General features: G+C 48.6%; 12 protein-coding genes across 12 annotated transcripts; 4 read left to right on the forward strand and 8 right to left on the reverse strand.

Annotated features, from left to right (window-relative positions):
• Positions 1-558: 558 nt before the first annotated feature.
• On the forward strand, positions 559-1778 carry F9C07_2283905 (uncharacterized protein). Its single transcript, XM_041286053.2, has one exon. The coding sequence runs from the start codon at positions 830-832 to the stop codon at positions 1562-1564; it is 735 nt and encodes a 244-aa protein (XP_041146683.1). The 5' UTR covers positions 559-829; the 3' UTR covers positions 1565-1778.
• An 877-nt stretch (positions 1779-2655) lies between these two features.
• F9C07_2213295 (uncharacterized protein) lies at positions 2656-3424 on the forward strand (the record flags this gene model as incomplete). The annotated part of the gene is made up of 3 exons (XM_071509667.1): positions 2656-2769; positions 2832-2974; positions 3175-3424. Exons 1-3 carry the CDS (start codon positions 2743-2745, stop codon positions 3422-3424), a joined length of 420 nt encoding a protein of 139 aa, XP_071366643.1. The 5' UTR covers positions 2656-2742.
• Positions 3425-3731: 307 nt separating this feature from the next.
• Positions 3732-4716, reverse strand: F9C07_10480 (uncharacterized protein; the record flags this gene model as incomplete). The annotated part of the gene is made up of 10 exons (XM_071507431.1): positions 3732-3800; positions 3931-3966; positions 4018-4044; positions 4096-4134; positions 4192-4227; positions 4276-4311; positions 4367-4399; positions 4449-4478; positions 4541-4576; positions 4633-4716. 10 exons carry the CDS (start codon positions 4714-4716, stop codon positions 3732-3734), a joined length of 426 nt encoding a protein of 141 aa, XP_071366644.1.
• A 143-nt stretch (positions 4717-4859) lies between these two features.
• F9C07_10479 (uncharacterized protein) lies at positions 4860-5271 on the forward strand (the record flags this gene model as incomplete). Its single annotated transcript, XM_071507430.1, has 2 exons — positions 4860-4961; positions 5203-5271. The coding sequence occupies 2 exons, from the start codon at positions 4860-4862 to the stop codon at positions 5269-5271; spliced, it is 171 nt and encodes a 56-aa protein (XP_071366645.1).
• A 489-nt stretch (positions 5272-5760) lies between these two features.
• On the forward strand, positions 5761-7040 carry F9C07_1585570 (uncharacterized protein). The gene is made up of 3 exons (XM_041292305.2): positions 5761-6231; positions 6303-6390; positions 6485-7040. Exons 1-3 carry the CDS (start codon positions 5871-5873, stop codon positions 6819-6821), a joined length of 786 nt encoding a protein of 261 aa, XP_041146686.1. The 5' UTR covers positions 5761-5870; the 3' UTR covers positions 6822-7040.
• A 219-nt stretch (positions 7041-7259) lies between these two features.
• On the reverse strand, positions 7260-7703 carry F9C07_10477 (uncharacterized protein; the record flags this gene model as incomplete). The annotated part of the gene is made up of 1 exon (XM_041286058.1): positions 7260-7703. The coding sequence occupies one exon, from the start codon at positions 7701-7703 to the stop codon at positions 7260-7262; it is 444 nt and encodes a 147-aa protein (XP_041146687.1).
• A 298-nt stretch (positions 7704-8001) lies between these two features.
• Positions 8002-9363, reverse strand: F9C07_10476 (putative transesterase; the record flags this gene model as incomplete). The annotated part of the gene is made up of 3 exons (XM_071507427.1): positions 8002-8881; positions 8955-9231; positions 9279-9363. The coding sequence occupies 3 exons, from the start codon at positions 9361-9363 to the stop codon at positions 8002-8004; spliced, it is 1242 nt and encodes a 413-aa protein (XP_071366646.1).
• Positions 9364-11201: 1838 nt separating this feature from the next.
• Positions 11202-11579, reverse strand: F9C07_10475 (uncharacterized protein; the record flags this gene model as incomplete). Its single annotated transcript, XM_041292294.1, has 2 exons — positions 11202-11502; positions 11557-11579. 2 exons carry the CDS (start codon positions 11577-11579, stop codon positions 11202-11204), a joined length of 324 nt encoding a protein of 107 aa, XP_041146689.1.
• Positions 11580-12077: 498 nt separating this feature from the next.
• On the reverse strand, positions 12078-13427 carry F9C07_10474 (uncharacterized protein; the record flags this gene model as incomplete). Its single annotated transcript, XM_041286059.1, has 1 exon — positions 12078-13427. One exon carries the CDS (start codon positions 13425-13427, stop codon positions 12078-12080), a length of 1350 nt encoding a protein of 449 aa, XP_041146690.1.
• A 1231-nt stretch (positions 13428-14658) lies between these two features.
• F9C07_10473 (mitochondrial import inner membrane translocase subunit tim22) lies at positions 14659-15364 on the reverse strand (the record flags this gene model as incomplete). Its single annotated transcript, XM_041292295.1, has 3 exons — positions 14659-14994; positions 15061-15156; positions 15242-15364. The coding sequence occupies 3 exons, from the start codon at positions 15362-15364 to the stop codon at positions 14659-14661; spliced, it is 555 nt and encodes a 184-aa protein (XP_041146691.1).
• Positions 15365-15585: 221 nt separating this feature from the next.
• On the reverse strand, positions 15586-18217 carry F9C07_2159434 (uncharacterized protein). The gene is made up of 2 exons (XM_041292296.2): positions 16325-18217; positions 15586-16235 (listed from the first exon to the last, which is right to left on the reverse strand). The coding sequence occupies exons 1-2, from the start codon at positions 17776-17778 to the stop codon at positions 16049-16051; spliced, it is 1641 nt and encodes a 546-aa protein (XP_041146692.1). The 5' UTR covers positions 17779-18217; the 3' UTR covers positions 15586-16048.
• Positions 18218-21596, reverse strand: F9C07_2283912 (Mst3-like protein kinase). The gene is made up of 6 exons (XM_041292297.2): positions 21368-21596; positions 21238-21305; positions 21007-21174; positions 20349-20950; positions 19629-20294; positions 18218-19559 (listed from the first exon to the last, which is right to left on the reverse strand). Exons 1-6 carry the CDS (start codon positions 21414-21416, stop codon positions 19289-19291), a joined length of 1824 nt encoding a protein of 607 aa, XP_041146693.1. The 5' UTR covers positions 21417-21596; the 3' UTR covers positions 18218-19288.
• Between the last annotated feature and the right edge of the window lie 156 nt (positions 21597-21752).

Raw genomic sequence — 21752 nt, forward strand, 5'->3', positions numbered from 1 at the left:
AATCATTTTGACAGTCTCATGGGAGCTGCTAGTGTCGTTTAATTGGAGAACCAATAGCCGCCCTAATTAGTGTCCCTTCTCATCAACTGAGTAGGACCGGGCCTTTGGATCCTCGCCGACATTCAGGATTAATGAGTGCTAGCAGCGTATCCAGTATGTCCTCGTCAGAAGGTGACTATTAAGCCACGTTTGAGTCTTGACGAGGCGTACTGAAGGGGGACATTTTGGGACGTGGGTACATAGCCTCCTTACAAAAGCGACTCAGTCCACCTTGCATTGTCGTGCATTATGTTGATAGGACAGAAAAGGTCACTCCCATCGAGGGGACAATCAAGGTGATGCTCCACCCTGACTGGGCACAATCCGGGCAGAAGGCACAAATTCAGACATAACGTGGCATTGCCCTATCGCAAGTAGCGTCAGCTGTTAGCAGCTAGAGATCTCGCCCGGTCCTAAAGCGCGTTTGGTTTCCAACCACGTCATAGTAGACCTGTGGTGGCTTGTGTGGCAAAGGCTCGTATTCTGGCCAAGACGATGAACGCGAGGCTGCGGGCGTCCCGTGACGATCGACTGCCGTCCACGGATGCTCAACCGCTAGTCTGCAATAGGAAGGCTCGTATTCCTTCCGTCCAATAAGGTTCTTCCAGCGGAAGCTTAATTTAAGCGAGTACGATCAGGGCGCAGCATCGATAGCATCATCTATATAAACCAGGTCAGAGATACAGATATTGATGAGTTACGGTATTCTCATTGACATCTACTTTCTACTTATATTCACATACAAACAAATCAGTACTCTATACCTCCTTCCAGTTCCAGAACTTCAGATATGGATACCAAACACGAATCCAAAGAGTATGCAACCAGCATCCACAGCGTTGCATCCACAACAACCACACTACTAGACACATCAAAGGGCAGCTTCCTCGAAGGCAAGCGATTTCGTGTCGAAGCAAAGGGTATCCGTGCACTCCGCCCACCCATGCCCATGAGACAGAATGAAATCCCCATCTACACCGCCGACGGTTCCCTAGCATATACAGCTACCAAAGCAAAGGCCATGTCGAGTCACACCATCCTCGCTTCCCCCAAACACGGAGACCTCTTCTCCATTGATTTTAAACCAGGTTGCTGTCCCTGGATCCGCTTTTTGAATCCCATCGAAGGGGACGTCATCCCGGAGATTGCCTTGGAGGGGAAATTGACCACCCGGGCCATGTCATTTACACCTCCGGAGGGGGGGTGTAAATGGGAATGGAAGTACTCGATAATTGACTCTCCGAGTGGGGGTAAGCTTAAGGCTTTGTGTTTGGAGAAGATAGATGGGTCAGAATGTGGAAAAGCTACACGGATCGCCTATCTTCTCCGAAGTCCAGATACGCGTGCGACAGGTTCGTCTTGTTGTTCCGCTGGGAATGGGGGTCAACTTGTAATTAGTCCGGATGTTGACCTAAGCATGGTGGAGGAAGCTCTGGTAATTGCAACTTGTTTGGTCATGTTGCGCAGGGAAAGAGATCGTCGCAGGTTTATTCAGGCTATGGTTATTGGGGGTATGGGCAGTTGAGATGACTTTGGTTTGCTCTACCACTGGCACTTTGTTTCTTAAATAGATGTTTTATGACGTTTTTCCAACTTACCATGATTATATATGCTATTTTTTGGCGCCTGATCAAGAGAAAAAGGTGACCCTTCCATACAACGCCGATAGGACACACTTCAGGGAAACCGATAATAAAGTCTTGCATTTCAACTCAGAAAAACCAAACTTCATCATATTCTGTCTCATTAACATGCTTCCCCATATGACCGTTTAACCCAAGACACCCAGTGTGTCTGTCGACCCATCTAGGCATCGCACCAGGTTACGTATCTCGCATACCCTTATTCAATAGCCCTCGTGAGGTTGTATAGATCTTTCGTCCTTGCATTTCTCAGACCCGCAGTGTCCATATGCGCTAGGCTATATCGAGCACAGATGTTGAATCCCCACACTTCAAGCCTTGTTTCGTATAATGCCGGATAAATATTCCGTACTGAAGCCAGATATGTATTGGTTACCCCTCATATCCACACACTGCTTCCTTGATGCCGCATGTCAATGTTCTTCTTATGAATAGGGTGCAGTATAGATCAACCTGTAGACTAGCTAAGGTTATCGGTACGGGCAAAGTGAATAGTAGTAAAAGAGAGAAGAACAACAATGTACAGTAGGATTGAACCACGATGAGGGGCGCATCTGGACCTTGCCTTAACCCGCGGAATTTCAAGGTTCTAGCAGCAGTTTACCGATCATGTCAACCATTCCGACATCGTGTGAAAGATAGCTGGTCCCAGTGAATCGGTTCGCTTAAAATCGTGGTTTCAACTAGGTTCCAATAGGCCCACTCTCAGTTTTGTCCTCCCCTAAGCGAGATAGTCACATTATGTTCTAGCTTATTTAGTCCCGTCTATAATACCAACAGACCTCAAAGATCGAAGATCTTAGCCTTTTGTCCCCCTAGCGTCTCAGATCCATCCACTGACCGCAACTTATAGAGGGAATGTCGGACACAGAAGATTACAGAATACCACGAAGTATATTCATGTACCCAATCTCGTTAGATTGGTATCTTTAGACCGACATGTCCTAATCTCGGGTATTCCAACTTCAGCACCCACCACCCGACCTAGTTGAACCTTTGCTACTTCCTCCCCCACTATCGCCTCCCTCATTCAATAACCTTAGATTATTCCTTCGTCAGTATGGATATGACCAAACTTGAAGGCAAGGTAAGCGCCGAAATAACGTCTAGGCCTTGGTCGAGCTGACTCTTCTGCCTGTCGGCGTCAAGCTTCCGTCAGGTTCTTTGGACTTTACCGTCTTTGAATGTATTCTCAGCTTAGACGGTTCCGATGACAACGATTCCGGCCAGAATCTAGTCTTTGGCTTCTTGGGGAAGGCAGAGGAAACCTTCGACTCGATCGAGGAGTCCCTGTGAGTAAAATACCTACTACCTCTTATACCCCCTTTTCTCCCAGGTTTCTGAACCATCGTCATGTAGTCTGTACACTCCACGAGCCCTTTCTTCTCCCCCCCCTTTAAGACAACGTAATTCGAAGTATTATAATCTAGCTAACATGATGTTTCTCCTATCCTCTATCTCGATAGTGAGGAGGACTTTTAGACTATATCAGAATATGCTTCCTCTCTTTGACAACCATCAAGGTACTTGGGTTGATCAAGGTCACGGATGGATTGCTCACGGTTGAGCGTTACAGCTTGGGACAAAATGAAGATCGGACTGAAGCACCGGATTCTGATGATCTTGACTTGCGTCTTGAACGCGTCACGAAAGCCTACGATATTGTTAAGAATGACTATGGGGATGTCGAAGGTCCCCTTAGAGAGTTTTACGAGGAATTGGGAGACCAGAAGGGCAATTGATTCTGGTTGGATTACCACTCCATGCGCCGTTTCAACGGTAACGTAATTCGTCCCGAAAATACATATTAAATCAAGAGTATCTTAATGATATAGCTTGAATAGTCTGTTCAAAACGCTCAATATAAATTGCCAATATCCTAACTGAGGAACTCTGAGGGTTAAGCTTCTTCAGCTTTATTTCAAGTAGATACTAGAAATACCAAGGTGCTGGTTTAAACAGGCTGGCAGCGCTGGGCTAGGAACATGAACTTGCCCTTATCTGGTTCACATGGTGTAAAAGGCCATCCTCCCCAGTCGTGTGGGGTGATTAATGAGGACCTGCTCCGACTACAACATCTGGGTGGATGACAGTCCCATCGCTAGGGACAAGTATACCCTGTAATTCGAGCATTAGTCACGTCAGATATCAGACGATCTTCCAGATCTTCAACCAAGCCTTAAACCCCCATTGCCCCCTTTCCATCCCCCTGTTAAAAGTTCTTGTGGGCACATATGGGCAGACTTACACGCTCTTCAATCGGGTTCCCAAGTTCCAAACCCCCCTTATCGTTTTCCTGTTAGCAGTGGTTTCGAATGTGTCTAGATAAGCTTACCCGTTCGGCGATCGGGCGTCCGTATCCCTTTATATTCTTTTATTAGCAGTAGTTCCACACCAGTTAAGACAGACTTACCCTCTCTTCAACCCAGCCGCCAGCGCCAGCAGCAGCCCCCTTTTCAATCTTTTATCAGTAATCTATTCAACAGCGTATGGGATCATGTATTCTCACCCGTTCAGCAATCGGCTTCTTAATCAAGGCCTCTCCCTTTTTATCTTTGTTAGGACATCTCTCAAGGGGTCCAGGCAGACTTACTCGTTTTTCGATTGGGACGCTAGGCGTCAGTCTGGCCTGCCCACTCAGCTGTTAGTACTCTATCAATGAGAGTATACAAATCACTTCTCACCCGCTCAACGACCGGCTTCTTCAACGCGAGGCCCTTTAGAATTTTAGTTAGGAATCTTCTCGGCATATTCAGGTAGGCTTACGCGTTCTTTCACCAAGCCACTAGCAATTCCCTTTTCATTCTTCTATCAGTAATCCATATGAAAACACAAGATTCTGATCCTGGCACACTTACTCGTTCCTCAATCGGGGTGCTGGGTGTTATTCTGCCCTTCAGTTCTCCTGTTAGCATCAGTCCAAAACTGCATTGTACTGTATGTGTCGTACCCGCTCATGGATCGAGTTGTCCGGGACAGGGGCGGCCATGATGGCACCGGCGAAGAATGTGAGCAAGATAGCAGAAAGCTTCATTTTTTAATTCGGGTGTATTCGATAAGATAGGGAGGAGGTGTTGATAATTGCAGTGTGAGATGAGATCTGGTGTGAAATTCAGATGAATGCAGTGTTGGCTACGAGTGCCGGTGGGATGTTGACCTATATATCAGTCCTGCTATATGATTGAAAAGATCGCCTCCCACCAGGTCACGCAGATTGCATTGCGTGATCGGGGATGTAAGCTGCGACAGATCATGAGCGGTGAGAAAAAGCCTGCATTTGTAAGGACTATCCAGTGCGATAAAAAAGTAGACCTAGGTGGTGATTCGACAATACTCGTTGGATTGTACTGACCTAAGAATATTATTGAATATATGAATGTTCATTGCATGAGATCCGTCATGTGAGGGATCAATAATCATCTGACGTGGTTATGTGGATTTCTCAATGATCTTCAGTTTGGCTGGCATGATTAGACCTTCTGTCAATAATCTACACTTTCTATACTCCAATTTTCAGAAGATGACGAATCAGCGCCCTGCTCGGAGTTCCCCGTGTTCCTCTTCCAAGAGAATGCATGCATGCGAGTAGGCACTAGCAAAGTGTGCAGCTCAGCGATCTGCCTTAGAGGGCAGGGCAATTACTGCATGGTGAAAGTTTTACTGCTAAGGAGCTACATGTACACGTTTGCTCTATATCTACTAAACTCACTCCCGTTATGTCCACTACAGTTCATGAAATACACCACTGCTAGACATACGTGTAACCACATAGCCAATTCAATAATATAGCAAAGTAACAACCTACGGGAGAGAGTTCATAATGGCGTGTGCAGGTGACATATCATATCACGTCGAGTACACGTTACTTCACCGCTGGTTGTTCTGGCACCTATCTACATGATAACATTTATGATTGTCCTACACTGCATGATCTATGGATTCTTAATAGTCTAGCACATTCCCTGTAGCCAATGCTCATGCCACTATCGTCACAACCCTTGATACCTTGCAGATGGGACGTCACCATTAAGCTAGGGGCTAACGCACCGATCACCCCCGAAGTATGTCCAAGATCGAACGTTCCTCGGCTGAACAATAGCCTCTAGTATTCCCTAACATAACCAAATCTGCTCAGATCCCAACATCCACCACCCACCTTCTACAAAAATCTAAGCCCAACATACCAAAATGCCAATATTCCTCAAACGCATGAAAGAATACACATACGAAAAACTAAACAACAACGAGCCCCCAAAACCCTCAAAGACAACCTTCAACTGGCAGACCGGCATCCCGTGGATGCTCTCCGGGATTCTAGCTCTCTTATCAGGCTATCTACTATTCCGACAACCTGTGACACATGGGGCATACAAAACTGACTTTCCAGACGTGCAACCGTACGTCTCTTATGAAGAGCGCGTCTTCACAGGAAAGTTCTACTATAATGAGGAGACGCAGATGATAGAACGAGAGGTAGATTCTACAAAACCTCAATATGCGGGTCCGCCTAGTCCGGAGATAGATGCTGCTTGGGCTGAGTTGCTTCGTGGTATTTATTCCTATTTTACAATCAAATATCTAACAACCAATCCACATCCTAACGAGCTCAAAATTAAATAGGAGAATTCCCCGCAATAACAGACCAAGAAGCAACACCCTACAAACCCTATATCCAAAAGTTCCCAGATACAGGAAACTACCACTTCGAGTACGTCTCCCATCCCATCTCAAACCCATACATACCCATACATACCCATACATACCTAACCATACCACAACACCCACTAACCATAAAAAAACAGACTCGACGTCTTCCACTCCCTCCACTGCCTAAACTACATCCGCATGTACCTAGACAAAGACTACTACTCCGCCCACCTGGAACACCACGACAGCTTTCTGCGGAATTCATCCCATATGCCTGATAATTGGGGCCAGGTGCATCTCCACCATTGTCTGGAGCAGGTTGTGCAGTCGGTGATTTGTCATGCGGATTTGTCCCCCGTGCCGATGTATGGCTGGAAGGGAGTGCCGGTTTTCTTGGGCGTGGGTCAGACACATACATGTCGGAGGTGGGAGTCTATTCGGGAGTGGATGGACGTGAGGAATGAGGTTCGGAAACCGCTTGAGGAGGAATAGAGGGGTTTGTTGGGGTTTGTGTATGTATATAGTTTCAGTTGTTGTAATGAGGTATTGAATTGGTTGAGGCTGAATTGGGACATTCTTCATATTTCTTGACAAAAGTGATTGATATCAATCAAACCAGATCTGATCATATCCCACAGTCAACTCGCAATCCATACTGAAAGGCACTCAGAAGTCTTGACCATATCAATCTCAACCACACATCGAAACCCTAGACAAAAGCCATACCCACCCTCACTCAGGCACCGGAAAGCACTGCTTCATATCAAACACAACCTTATTCTCCACAATGACCAGCCCAACCAAGACAGGTTCATCCACATAAATCGCTCCCTCCTTTCCCTGTGCCTTTTCACATTTCTTCCCACAAAGTCCTGGATTCCCTCTATGCGGTCCAAGTCCCCGGGGACAAACAAACACCTCACGAGTACCTCAATGCGGGAAATATTCCAGTTCCGTATTCGCCAATCGAGTATAGCACATCAGATACTCAGGAACTTTCATCACCTTCACTGAATATTCTATCTTCACAGCTTGAAGATACTTCTCCTCCTCTAACCACTCTCGAAGACCGTCAATGCCGAAGTACCTTGCTTCCTGGAGCAGCTGTAGATAAAGACTATAGTTATGTCCGCAAGCTCGGTCGTAGAAGAGAGGGAAGATGCCTCGACGACAGTAGAGAAGAATATGTTCGAAGAGATTTGGGTCTGCGTCGAGGAAGTAACAGCCGTCTGGACGCTGGTTGTTCCATCGAGTGGAGAAGAGAGCTTCGAAGAATGTGCTTTTCTGGGAGAGGGTCGATTTGGAGGTTATGAACTGACGGTCGCTTATCTGCAGGAAGACCTGATCGTTGTTGGTGTCGTTGGTGGGTTCCATTTTGTTTGTGGTTTGTGGTTTGTCTTGGGATATGGTTTTGGAGGGAGTGTAGAAGGCTTAGGTGTTGTTCTGGGTAGGATGTAGGAGGTTGAAGTAATATATTGAGAACACTTGATTATGTAGGAATATGAGGCTAACACAAGGTATTGTTTATCCGGATACAACACAGAGATCGGTCAATTTGCTAGGCAGGCGTGTGTTGTTCTGCCTAGGCACTGACAGATTTTGCAGTTTGTGTTAGTATCCATACCAATTAAACAACCTAAAGAGTTAACACACACGCAAACTAGCCTACAATTCACACTTGAGTGCCAAACCCCTCCACCCTCTCATACATATCCTGGATAAACACAGTAGACCACTCAACGCTCTTCGGATCCCCAGTGGGCACCAGCTGACTCGCATAAAAACCACACAACCCAACCTTGCGATCAATCCACCAGAAGAGATTCGGCAAGCCAGCCCACCGAAGACTTCCAGCCTTCTGACCGGTTGTATGATCTTCCAAGACGAGTAAACCACCGAGCCCCCAAGTCTTCTGCAGCCCTAACGGTGTCCCACCAAGAAAATTGTTTATCTCTGGAATGGACAGTGTTGCATTCAACATCTCCTTGGAGGCGGCGGATAACTGATCCTTGAACATCTCGTCTACAGTATCAGGGCGCAGAATCTTTTCATCATTGCGCAGAATAGAGGCAAGGACTTTCAAAAATGACGGTCCGCTCGTGAACACACCCCATCCACCATACTCTTCGACAACGGGGTCCGGCCATACGCGCCCTGGTATCCAGGAGATTGAACCATTTGGGTCTGCCGGGGTGCCGAATTGAGTTATACCGCCGGACCGGAAATTAAAGTCGGCTAGTTTGGAGCGAACCTCGTCGTTCTTCTCCAGGTGGAAAGTCAAGTCTGTGATCGCTAGTGGTTCGCAAATGTTCTTTTGGATGTAGTCCTCTAGGGAGATATTGTTGAGGCGGGCGACGAGTATCCCGGCCCAGTCGAGCGAATAGCCGTACACGAAGCCCTCGCCGGGCTCGAAAAGGAGGGGGAGATTGGTGCGCTGCAATAGTGGCGTGCTTTCACCTATGTCGGGAGTGCGACCCGTCGACATGCGCCAACGTATTATGTTAGGATCGAGGAAGTCGTACGCGATGCCGGAGGAATGTGTCAAGAGATGTCTAGGCAGCGCGTCAATATTCACGTCAATGCTAGTATGAGGACATGTTGGTAAAGAGGAGACGGGATATATACCGTAACGTGATCTTATTCTTCACCGGCACCAAAATCAGATTCTCGGTACCCTCTTCAAAGCCCTTGAGGATCTTGAGGTCTTGAAGCTCATCAAGGACAGTGGAGACATCATCGTCCAGACCAAACTGGCCTCGTTCGACGCATTGCAGCACTGCGACGGTAGTAATGATCTTGGTGCACGACGCTATAGTGAGTGTCGTGTCGAGTGTCAAAGGTCGCTCAGCGCCTGGTTTCAAGGACGCACTGCCAATAGTCCTTTCGTAGTGGAACTTGTCTGCTAAGGGATTAATATAGAATGGTAGGTCACCCTCTTTATCAGCATACCGGCTGTATCAGTAGCAAGTAGGATCAGACCGGGAATCTCGCCTGCCGCAACTGCGGCCTCGATTTGCTGTTCCTTTGCTGTCATTGCGTCTGCTACCCAAGAAACGCTCTTTAGTCTCTGGGCTTTGTTCCGGGGGTTTATAAGTCGCTATCTAGAGGGGAGAAACATCAATCTGCATCCACAGATGCAGGTCTCAGATCAGAAGGGAGAGGTCTTGGTTTCGTTCCTATGCGGGTAACGATAAGGGCCTACTTATATGCTTAGGAAACACAGAAATGGAGAACAAAGAGAACAGGCCTTTTGCGGCTGAAGCGGGTCTTATGTCAACATATGACATAAGGTAATGCTCTTGTTTATGAACGAAATTACCGAGGTCAGCAAAGAGCGGATACCCTAGTTAGTCGACTGCGGCAATCGACAGGGAATGTAAGCCTCTTTCTTGTTTGCGGTGGTATCTACTGTCAGCACTAGAGCTATATCGCTTCTTCTATATTAAACAATAAAGGTAAAGGCTCCTTTGGCTTTACCTAATTGGTCTCCAAGGTTAACTAGTGCTGATCCGATGAGGGGTTGACCCGCTGAGCTGCAGGGGTAATTAGACGATGTAACCAGAAGGTGGGGATACTAAGATCTAACGGCCATTTTGGACATGTATAATTGTCCTATTCTTTGGTTCAATGTTGCAGTAGACCTTTTGCTGTGACTTGACTCATATATGCAACTTAGGGTTGGCACACTTCCACAGACTGATGTTACAAGTACCACCCCACATGAGTTGGAGAAATGCCGGCATATAAAAGAGAAACTTACTATATCAGCCCCTCAGAGTATAGCAGTAACATGAGCAATGTAATGTCTATAATGGTTGTCCATGGATTGGCCACTTACTCTGTCGATGCATCCAAAGTTGAGCATACTCCAGTCATTACTACAGTATTATTTTCCATTCAACCATTACTTCGAAGGTTATTATAGACTTTGGCTTCCTTCGTTCAAGGACTTAGCGCAATGAAATGAAAGGATATACTTTTGTGTAGCCGCGCTGTATTTGAAAATCCAAAGTCGAGTTTCGGTGCGCTCATTACATCAAAACCATAGCTAGTCTCTCGAGGTTGAGTCGAGGGAAAGCTTGGGTCATTATCGAAATCTATTCCTTGCTTTACTAACACCGTTTGATAGGTAGACTCCCCATCGCTTTGTAGCGGGCGTCATCGAATCTTTCAAGTCAACAGTCCCTTCGATACTGAAATGATCCGTTGCACAGAATGACTGGAGAACCCTGCCAATAATAGAGACAACCCAGTCGAGTTTTACTCATTATCATGCTCTTGCGTTATGTTACCCAGTAGAGGACGTTATGGCTGAACTAAACCGCAATCATGATCCAGCTAAGCACGGATAATGAGACTTTCAAACTAACCAACGAAGATAGCTTCACCACTTTTCCATACATTCTCTATACTCTATGTTAAGAATGTCACCGCGACCTGAGACCAAACAACTCTTTCAGTGAAGTCAGGAGGATATTTCAAGCATTGACAAGATCGGACTTTATAGTAGGTGCAATGACATGAACCTTCCATTCTAGCTCTGCAGATACCGCCACAAATCTAATATTTACTCAAGGCATTCTTCTTCCTTGATACTTGTACGCCCAAACTCGCCATCTACCATTCCAACCCTGTACCACCGCAAGGAAGAAGAAGAAAAAGAAAGAAAAAGCAGCACCTCAGCAATCGGGACGGTCGATCGTCTTGCAGGTTCAATCGTACTACAGGCAGCAATCTCACAAAGCCATCGTTTCAATCAGATATCAGATACTTCAACACAAAATAATACAACCAGAATACCCTCCCCCACTCTATCAAAGACTATCAACACCACACATCACCAAAAACAGCCTCACCGCCCCCCACCCCGCCTTAAAACGAAGTGACCGAGCCAATAGCCCTATCCACAATCTGCGGATCAGACCCAGTACAATCCCCCAGCTTCTGATTGTACCGGTAAATAGCGATAGTCGGCACGTCTCGGAACCCTATACCCGCGTCCTTGGCAATCTTATCTTGAGCATCGATGTCGACCTTGTAGAATTGGGACGGGAAGCCTTTCGTCTTTTCCTCGAGAAGTTGAGCAATGGATTTGCAAGATGCGACCCGGTCTGAGGAGAAGAAAATGGCAACGGGCGTGACTCCGCCGGTGACTTCTTTGTATTGTGATGCCCTATGGTATGGTCATTATTGATCAGATGGGGCGAGGGGTTCTTGGCGTACTTACGAGGTGATGGCTGTGACGGGCATGTTGGGCAGGGAGTATTTATGGATTGACGGGTGGTGATCTTGGATTATAATATGGAGGGGTAGCGGGGGATAAGAAATATGAGTATGGAGTAATGAAGTCTGCAGAACAGGAGCTTTGACGGTCTCTTTATAGATTGAATGGCGTCATACGTTGTTTGGCTGCCCCGCCCCCGCCTTCGAACACACGACCAAACTCTCTCCTCAGAAGCAACGATCGGCGGCGGGTTCGTTATGCGTGGATCGCATTCATTGGTTCGTGAGGAAACTGTGAGTTGGCAGTCAAGTCTACACCGAATCTACAACATAGTATTCGTGACAAGTGCACCAACTGTGACTGCCTCAGAAATTCATACTTTAATATCCCTAATGATCTCTATAGGATTAATTTAAGATAAAGCTTTAACTAACGTAGGATTATGTCTAATTCTAAATTACCTACAGCTTCTAAGACAGTAGAGTCCCTCGGAGCTCTCTACTCCAGGATTATACGACACCATCTCAATACTCCAACCTCCGGGAATAAGCTGTAGCACGCTGGTTCAACTGCGCAGCTCGCTCCTCCGCCGTGACATACCGAGTCTCCTCTGGAAGCACCGAGGCTAAATCAGACAATGCCACGACCTGGACATCAATAGCAAGGGAATCAGCAGACGACGAAGAGGTATTCAGCCCTTGCCAGCGCACCATGACAGTACCCTCATGGAGCCCGGTCGTATTAACCCAGTTATAGACGCCAGGATCATCCAGGGATACGACAAAGGTGTACGTCCCATTGGCGTTGGCGACGGCCTGCTTGCTATTCAGACTAACCCAGCTACTACCCGGATCAACGGTGATCATCCACGGGTTTGTCACGGGGAAGACAAAGTAATCCGCCGGGCCAGGGGTGAGGGTGGCCACGAGGGCTTCCTCGGCGGTGAGGTTGAAATGGCCAAAGGAGCTCGCCTGGCTGGTCAATGTGCCGAGAGAGCTGGACTGACTTGGGGCTGAGAGTGTGTTCACTGCATTTATCGTCGTCTTGAGCCCGAGTGCTCCCACGCCGTAGTCCACGATGGATTCCTGTAGGTTCCATATCGCGTCGCTGATTATCTTTGCGCTGGTGATGGCGTCATGGCCGGTGGTGTTGCTCACGGCTTGGACAGTGATGTTGTCGGGCGTTTCGGTGTTCCAATCTCCCAGATTATTGCGAATCAAGAGTTGCACGGCTGAGGAAGTAGATTGGATGTGGTTTGTCTGGCCATCCGCGGCTGAGCTATTAATGGTGATGGTATACGAGCCATCACTGTCGACTATCAGATCGCTGCCGGCCAAGTAGGCCACGGTGTTCTGGGAGTTGGGGTCACTGATCAATGAGAAGCTCACGTCGGTGGGACCGGGTGAGTGACGGTAGCCTGTCACCACATAATCGACGTCGTTGTCGATCGGAATGGTGCGGTAAATGCAGTCGGGGTTATCGTAAGAATATCGTCCGCCGGGAACATCCAGTCCGAACCAGCTACGCGGACCAGAGTCAACCCAGTAGACCTTGGGATGGTATGGATCGTTGTTCACAGCCTTCTGAACGGCGCTGAAGACTAATTCCTCAATGGACGCGTTAAGGCTAGAGGCCGCCTCGTCACTGATTGGAAGTCCGTGAGCTGTCTGGTAGGCTACCTTTGCCTCGGCCTTGAGGACAGTGAACGGGTAATCTTGATAGATTTGGATTGCAAGAGCATCAAGCTCCTGCTGGTCGAATGTAGCTAGAGGATTCCCAGTGGTTGCTTCCGATGCTGCTCTTACACCCCATGCCGTACTGGTCACTGCAACAGCAACGCTAACCAGTCCTTGAGAGACAGGAAAGAGTCTCATGATGTCCGTGTTGATGGCAAAAATGCGAGAAGTGATCAAGAGTCATGGCATCACGACATTCGAAAGCAGCTGCATCGCTTGCTTATATACTGCACGCTAGGAAGCGATGTCGGTAGCTAATCTTATTGCGCGATCTGGATTGTGACAGTGACATCCAGTACGGCATTTAGCACCCGAGCATAACTTGCAGAACCTTCGGGGTAATTAAACTCATCGTCCTGCAGATTCAGGGGTGAGCCAATCCCATCCATACTATGCTCGTACATCACCTGGACTATCAATGTTGCCATAGCCACTCGGGAAGAGGTGATCGCTTAAAGTCCAGCTTTTAGCCTCCTTGACCCCGCCCAAGCGCGGGTTTACGCGGGTTTTCCGAGGCTATTGATGACATTCAATCCACAATGTTTCCAAGCAGGTACATATTTTAGCCTTCAGGGTATAAATCTTTCTTCGGCTAGGGCTTGAGAGTAAAGGAGTCGCATCCTATCATATCTGCTCAGATATCAACATAAATCCATCCATAGAAAACGGTTGCCATTTCTTCGAGATAGCAGTAGAACCAGGGTTGCGCAACGGTCACCCGTTATGACGATCACTCACTCACATTTGCATAATTTTTTAGCCCTTTCATAAATAGGCTGCATAAAATGAGGAATACCTCATTTGCACGTGTTCTGCATCTATATCTATTCATTGGGTTCAAACGCGCATGGATCAATTTAATACGTACAACACCGTTGCAGTCGACTATGATATTCATCAGACACAACGCAGCTGGGATTGGAATTATTGAGTGGATTAATAGCTAAGGTGCTCTATCATCCTTCCCTGTTATAGCTTTCTAAGCTATAACATATCTACCAATCTGGGGATTACTAGGTAGAACACTACTCTTATTCTCGGTGGACAAGAGAATATACCCAAGCCCTATATCTTTTCCAATGCTCACCTACAATACATCCATATCCCACCCTATAGCACCATAAATACTAAAGCGTAGATAGTCTATACAATTCTAACCTCATATACACTATAATACAATTGGAGCAGTGAGTCCCAGAGTCCAACACCATACATCACAAACCCCAGCCCATGAGAGCAGTGAGTCCACCCCAAGAGCAAAAGAAGCAAGGTAACCCCAAACGCCCAATGAATGCCGCTCTATCCCAAACAAAAACGCCCACCCAGAATTACATTAACTCTATACACACAACCTCACTCACCCACCCACTCACTCCTCACTCGGCATCCTCATATAAGCATCGATCGCCGCACTGAACGCCGCAAAACCCGCACAACCAGCCGCAGCAGCCTGAGGACCCGCCTTAGCACCGAGAATACCGCCCGTGATACAACCCGAGATAACACTATTCGAGAGATCGTTCTTGGCGCGCAATCCCTCGACGCAGCATTCCGTACCCGAGTACAAGGCACCCACGATACCGAAGTTCTTGGCCGACGACCAAGAGCGGGAACCCATGTCTTTGAAACCGCGGCGGACTTGTTCGCGCCAGGGGAGGTCCATGATGGCTTTTCCTTGCGGGGTGAAGGTTGAGTCGTAAGACATCTATTGCGTATCACGTTAGTATTTCATGGTGGGGAATCGGACATTGGGGTAGGACGTGGAACATACACTAGCCATAAACAATCCAAACACACCACCAAGACCGAATCCCATGGTACCGGAGATCACAGTCTTCACGGGACAAGATTCCATAGCTGCGTGCATCTGTTCTCGTTAGCATATTCTGTCCCTCCCTCTCGCTGTATCGTGTCCAAGTGCTTGACTCGAGCTCCGGGGTATAATGACTAACCGCTTTCACCATGGCCTGTTCCTGCTCGCTCATGCCCTGCATTCCGGCTCCGGCTCCAGGAAATCCGGCTCCTGCGGTTGCGCCTGCGGGGGCCATGCCGGTGGTCATTCCTGGGATGTTCATTTTGACGTTGTTTTGTTGTGTTGTTCCGGGAAGGAGTTTGGGTGGAGTGGTAGGGTCTTCGGATCGATGGGCGTTGTGAGTGTTTGATGGTTTCTCCAGGGTAAAGGCGGAGGTTATCAGAGCTCAAAAGGAGTGTGTAGCTCGAGAAGGACCGGAGGTGAGAGTGCGATCCCCGGACTTTTTGCGGAGATGAGATGGCGACTTGCAAATTTATTTACGGTGGTCGGAGCGCACCTTTTGTGCAGCATAATCACGTGATTCATCCGCCATCATCGGTATCATTCGCTGATTCAATCGTCTCTATTTTGAATCCATGGAACGTGTTCTGCCCAATATATCGATAAGAAAGTTCATTGTATTGACACATTTTCTACTTCTGACATGTATTTGTATATAATATCTCTGCTATTCATCAAACAAGTTGGACAAGAAAGCAACCAAATGTAATGAAAGAGAGACAAGAATGGAAAAGGAAAGGAACGTCAGTAACAGAACGCTGGTCGTAAAAGGCATTGGGATCAATCATAACCCTGCGTTATCCGTATTGTCTCATGCTCAAGATCTAATATATCAGTGAAGCCAAACAAGGCTAGATCATGCATGTTCATGTCCATATTTACAGTAGCATCCTGGGTTGAAGTGGAAGGCCCAGAAAGGAAGAAGAAAAAGAAGAAAGTGGCGGACTTAGTCTTTCTTGAAGGTGGGAGAGTCCAATGCGGGCGACAGACTGCGCTCCCATTCGGCCATCAAGTTGGTTGCCGTGCGCGGCAACTTCGGGGATGGCATGTCGGCCATGGCAGGCCAGGGGATACCGTCCGACACGCTGGGATCCGGGACAGACGAGTCGTGGAGTGGGCGCCAGTCACCAAAGCTAATCGTGGTAAGCGCATGCATTGTCGCACAACCACATTGGCCGGATTGCAAAAGGCAGCAGGGAAGAAGGAAGAACAGACAACTCACCTAGTACTTGTGCGGGGACTACTAGGAGTCATCGGAGACTGGTCTTGCTTCGATTCCCACGTAGACTGACTCGAGGAGGGGGTATGCATTTTCTTCGGTTGGGGAGTATCCCAGTCGTCCCAGTTGTCCTCAATGTCGAGACGATTGGACTCGTTTTGCGCGTTCGGCCCGCTTGGGGTAGTGGAGGCTCTCTGAGCGTTCGGGGACTTCTGCCCACTTGTATCAATGCCGAATTCACTCCAGAACGACGAGTCTATATCCGCCGATTTAGAGTCTTTACCAGATAATTTCGCTCCTGCGCCTTTACTCCGTGACGAGGAGGCGGATCGCGAGGACATGCCTCCTTGCGTCGACAACCGGTCTCGGCTTCGCGAAGTCGAGCTCCGGGACGGCACCGCTCTCGATTCGGTGGCGTTGATTCCTTCCTCCCCCACCGTTGCCTGTCGGATATCTTCCAAGAAGGTCCAAAGACCCTCGCGCAGATCGGATGCCATCTGTTTGCCCGTGCGCATCAGCGCCTCCCGCGACGGGGGAGGCATCGTTTTCCGCCATTGCGCGACCATATCTTCATTCGAACCTAGAATCATCGGACTACGCTCGGCGGACGGCAGGGTCGCAGCTCGTGGAGCCCGGCCCATGCGATCCTGGTCTGGCTGATCATTTCCTAACTCCGAACCTGGCAGATTGGGGACAGGGCCCACAGTAGGCGAGAGCAAGGACAAGGTCCGCGTATGGGAACCTTGAAACACTCGTCGTCCATTCGCAGAGATTTTTGTACCCTTCGCTGCCGCAGCGCGCACACTGTGACGGCGCTCCAGCTCCCGGCTGAATCGTGGTTGTGCCACCGAAGGGCTCTCCGAGCTCGCCACACTGTGTTCCCTGCTGTGGAGGATCCTCTCGTCGGCGCCGGGCCGGTCGGGGGATCGCAGAGGGATCAGCGGTTCCGCACGATGGCTGATATCGATACGTTTCTTGGTCTTCTCCGATGCCTCCCACTGCCTTTTCAACGAGTCCAGCTCTGTTTCGGCCCGTTGGAGCTCCTCGCGGAGCTCCAGCACTTTTCGTTCCTGCGAGGCAATGGCGGTCAGGAGGCTGGAGCCTTCATCTTGGTCGTCGAAGGTTAGGGGGGTACCGACAGCGGGGACATGAGAGTGGCGAGTCGATGGTCGAGTCACAGGCGTCATGGAACTGGGCTCAGTCACGGCGGAATCCAGGGCAGTCGTCAGGGGAGGTACATTGATGGGAAAGTTCAGGGTCAATCGCTTCTTATGGCGTGCTGCCCCATGGGGACGGGCAGGGAGAGAAGCACGTTTTTGCTGGCGGAGTTGACGTTGCTGCTCGAGCTGTTCCTCGGTAATATCGGTAGCGGACATTAGATTATGGTCCAACGAGGAGCGTAGCAACGGTTGGGCTGCTTCCGGCGCAGGTGACTCGGTTCCCGTGATATCTCCCATGACGTTGGATTACAGTCGGGATTCAGGGAGTGTGAAGAACCGGGGCAAAGATAAGATCATGACATAAACAGTAGTAGAGACTGTGATATGGAAATAGAATATAAAGATAAAGATAAAAAAAAATACAAGTCCAAGAAGAACAAACACACCAAAGGAATCGTAATGGGTTGGGTTCACCAAAAAATAGAAAAAAAAACAAAAACAAATCGTTCCAAAAGAGTGGAAGAGAGTGACCAAACTAACAATCTACCAGCACGAGATGCAACAGACGAGGGTAGGAAATAAAATTGAGAGGAAAGGGACACAAACTTCAAACCGGAGGAATTAAAAGGTCTAGCCAAGTGACTAAAAGTAAAATTAGAATTAGTGTCAACGAAATGAAGGTGTCTTTTGTCTCCTGAGCCCCGAGTTGCAAGAGCAATTCTCTTTGCCCATGAGGCGGGTCGAACGCGCATCCCTTCCGTGTCGAGCTCGTTCAGGGGGGAAATTGATCGCCGTCACCGCCGAGTGATTGGCCGTTTCATCGTGGCATTAAATATAGTACTGTACGGACTTAGTGAGGATACCCCGTCCTTACCGTATTGTCAATTTCTCCAGTCTTCGGAATGCAAGATCTGTTTTCCCGTCCCCAGTATGTTGAGACTCGAGTGACAGTATGGCCACATGGGGTTGACAAGCTGCAAGTAAAACAAGTAAATTACCAAGTTTAATCACCATGTCTATCAAATTCCACCCACATTCATTGCTATCTGCACTTCCTCATTACAACGAGATATCAATCGGCACGGGTCCGTATCCACCCCAGCTTTAAGTGTTTATTACCACCGGTCTAGAATTTCCACTCATTATCGTCCTTGCCTGATTTTTCTTTGGATTGCTTCTATTCGCAACTCGCACTGCCAATTACGTACACACAATTCGACAACAACAATGCTGAGGTATATCTCACATAGGACCCCGATGGGGTCATCTTTGAATACTTAACGGTGGGGGAAAAAAATAAAATAAAGAAGAAAGTATCAAAACAAGAAGAGAAAGTCCAGTAATCACAAGTCCTCAAAAGATTCACCAGAAATGAAACCCAACACATACGAAACTCCATGGCCCGGTCCGTGATCTGATGGGAAACCAAAAAAGAAATAAAGAAGAATCAGCGCCGAGGTTTGCACTTGCGAGATTGTTCATTCCACCCTGTCCTTACTGAACGAAGGACTGCCGGCATGGTCGAACATGCATCGCTCTCGATTCGGGGTATCATCGACCTGCAGCTAACCCCTTGCAAGAATCGAGGGACAGAACACGAGAGAATGAATTAGGCCCTTACGGGGCCAAAGGTGGGATCAATATGGAGCGAGCGTAAATTAAGATCGTATCGGAAACCAGGCCGAACAAAAGCACCGGATATGTAAACGCCTGGTAGACCATTGGGTTTTGTACAATGCAAGGAAAGAACGAGAAGAGGTCCTGGAAGACTAAGAAAAGACATAAGTTTCTGCAGGGGTAAATGCAGCTAGATCCCGGGCCAGCGATTGCGCAGCCCTTCCGACCACCGCTGGTAGAGCACATCCGACAACTGTTTGGTGTGCTCCATTCCGGGGACTTGTTGGCCCGGAAGGTTGACTAATTGCGCCGGTTGCAAGCTGGGCTCAGCCACTACCGCGGATTGCCGCCGTCGGTGGCTTTTTAAGTGCGGGTTGTTTTGTGCCAAAACTAGGCGTGGTCTCTGTGGGGATTCGGGCGGTGGAGCTGCCTGTGGGACAAGACCTGACAGCTTTGGATCACTGTTTCAAAAAGCTCCGTTAGCCAACGCCGGTTCCGTCCGTCACGGTGAACACTAGCTAGCAACTTACCCTTGAAGTTTTTCGTTCATAATCTTAAGAATGTGGTACAACCCCTCGGGATCCACCATCTCAAGATCACTCCAGGCCTCTGCAAGTCGTGAAATCGCCTCTCGCTTTTCCTGGTCCCCAGTGGTCCCAAGAACCTCCTGACAGGACAGACCAACAGCTTTGCTATATGCCCGTCGTCCGAGCTGCGCCTCCTTGCTGTTCGGCTCGGAAAACAGTGTCTTCGGGCTATTGTTCTCATCTGGTCCAAATGAATACTGGGAGCTATACGAATTTTCGGACGGGATCTTATCTGATACCCGACGGAACTGTCGAACGGTCGATGGACTGTTCCCGAAGGTCAAGTTGACGCCCAGGGGCTGCTTGACTCCACTGGATCGCCGCTTCCTATAGCTTCGCCGCGTTGAAGGGCTGCGCTCAGGGGCCGGTGCTCGTCTCACAGCGGTATTTACTGCGCTGTTCGTTGCGCTATTCGGGGCGTGCTTAGGCGGGGGCGGAGGACTAGAGATGTGCATATCATTCATCATTTCCGATGTTTCATCGTACAGGAAATCTTGGGAGTCTAGCTCATTTTCGTCCACGTATGGGTCCTCTTGAATCTTCATGGTGGGTGCTTTGACTGTGTCGAAGACCCATCCGTCGTCATCCTTTAAGTGCGTGATGGTATTCCTAGATCACGATGTTAGTGGATGTCAGGGTTTAAGCCAAGCCAGATGCACATACAGAGACTCAGCATAGTACTTGACATTCCGCGTCACTCCCCTGCCAGCATCCCAATCCTGTTTCCGATGGATCAGCTCTTGCAGCGCTTCGGTCTTCCCCGCATTCCGGATAAATTTGTGTCGTAGAAGCTCTTTTGCGCTTGGTCGGCGGTCCGGATCCTTGGTGAGACATTGGGCAATAAAGTCCTTGAAGGTGTTGCTATATTGGTCGCCTTCCAGTCGGGGAGCCGGTTCCTTCGGGATCAAAAAGAGTACTTTCATCGGATGAGTGCTGGCATGTGGCGGCTCTCCGTTAATCATCTCAATAGCCGTAATTCCCAGTGACCAGATGTCCGCCTTGTAATCGTATCCAGACTGCTGAATCACCTCAGGCGCCATCCAAAACGGGGTTCCGACGAACGTGTTGCGTTGCGATTTGATATTGATCAGCTGTGCCGCCACGCCAAAATCCGCCAACTTGACTTTTCCGGTATGTGAGAGAAGCACATTTGCAGCTTTAATATCACGGTGGATCTTTCCTTCGCTATGTAAGTAATCCATGCCCAGCAATAGCTGCTGGCAGATAATAGCAACGTGCGCTTCATTGAAAACGCCCGGTTTCAGCTAAATATCCGTTAGTAAAAAAACATTCTGTATCAGACAATGGAACTGTAATTTACCAGGTCAAGACACGACCCTCCACCCAGATATTCCATCACAATCCACAGCTTATGCCCTCGTAGAAAACTCGCCTTGTACTGCGTCACGAATGGACTCGCACACGTCGCCAGGACGGAGATCTCCTGCTGAATTTCCTGAATATCATCTTCGCTCGACTCAAGATCGATCTAAAGTAGCAAACAAAGTCAATGTCAAACTCTTCAAGCGGAAACTGCACGCGGTGGACATACGTGTTTGACCGCAACAATCTCTCCAGTCGACTTTTCAATGGCCTTGTAAACGGTTCCAAAACTGCCACCTAAATGCGCAGAAACAATTAGCCAATGCCATTGAGGTCATCCTGCGACGGTTACAGCTTACTGCCCAACTCCTCCATCATCTGGTACTGGTTCGCCATATCGTCCGCCATGTTTCCGGTTTCGTCGGCGCCTCAGGGGGCCACAAAGAAAAATGAAAATGAAAAACACAAAGACCGGGGATATCAGGAGACAATGAGCAAACCCGTACAGCCAGCCAGCTAACCGTGTCCGGCGAGACCTTGGAGTTGAGCTCAATGAGTCGAGAATATCGACCTTGGGGAAGGGGGGGGGGGGGGGGGGGGGGCGGAGAGCTGAGGGAAATCGAGATTAGAGTAAATTGGTTGCTCCCGTCGCATCCAATGGTCGGCTGCCGTACTTTTCCATGGTTCGCGGAAAACAACAGGCGGTAGCGCATGGCAACCGCCGCCTGAGGCACCGAGTGGACC

This window comes from Aspergillus flavus, chromosome 4 (assembly GCF_009017415.1).
Source record: "Aspergillus flavus chromosome 4, complete sequence".
Classification (NCBI taxonomy): domain Eukaryota; kingdom Fungi; phylum Ascomycota; class Eurotiomycetes; order Eurotiales; family Aspergillaceae; genus Aspergillus; species Aspergillus flavus.

Coding starts and splice junctions, on each gene's coding strand:
- F9C07_2283905 (XM_041286053.2), top strand. CDS start 830: ATGGATACCAAACACGAATCCAAAGAGTATGCAACCAGCATCCACAGC.
- F9C07_1585570 (XM_041292305.2), top strand. CDS start 5,871: ATGCCAATATTCCTCAAACGCATGAAAGAATACACATACGAAAAACTA. Junction 6,232..6,302: donor TTGGGCTGAGTTGCTTCGTG/GTATTTATTCCT, acceptor AAAATTAAATAG/GAGAATTCCCCGCAATAACA. Junction 6,391..6,484: donor ACAGGAAACTACCACTTCGA/GTACGTCTCCCA, acceptor ATAAAAAAACAG/ACTCGACGTCTTCCACTCCC.
- F9C07_2159434 (XM_041292296.2), bottom strand. CDS start 17,778: ATGGGAGATATCACGGGAACCGAGTCACCTGCGCCGGAAGCAGCCCAA. Junction 16,236..16,324: donor AGTCCCCGCACAAGTACTAG/GTGAGTTGTCTG, acceptor TACCACGATTAG/CTTTGGTGACTGGCGCCCAC.
- F9C07_2283912 (XM_041292297.2), bottom strand. CDS start 21,416: ATGGCGGACGATATGGCGAACCAGTACCAGATGATGGAGGAGTTGGGC. Junction 21,306..21,367: donor GATGATGGAGGAGTTGGGCA/GTAAGCTGTAAC, acceptor CTGCGCATTTAG/GTGGCAGTTTTGGAACCGTT. Junction 19,560..19,628: donor ATGAACGAAAAACTTCAAGG/GTAAGTTGCTAG, acceptor TTTTTGAAACAG/TGATCCAAAGCTGTCAGGTC.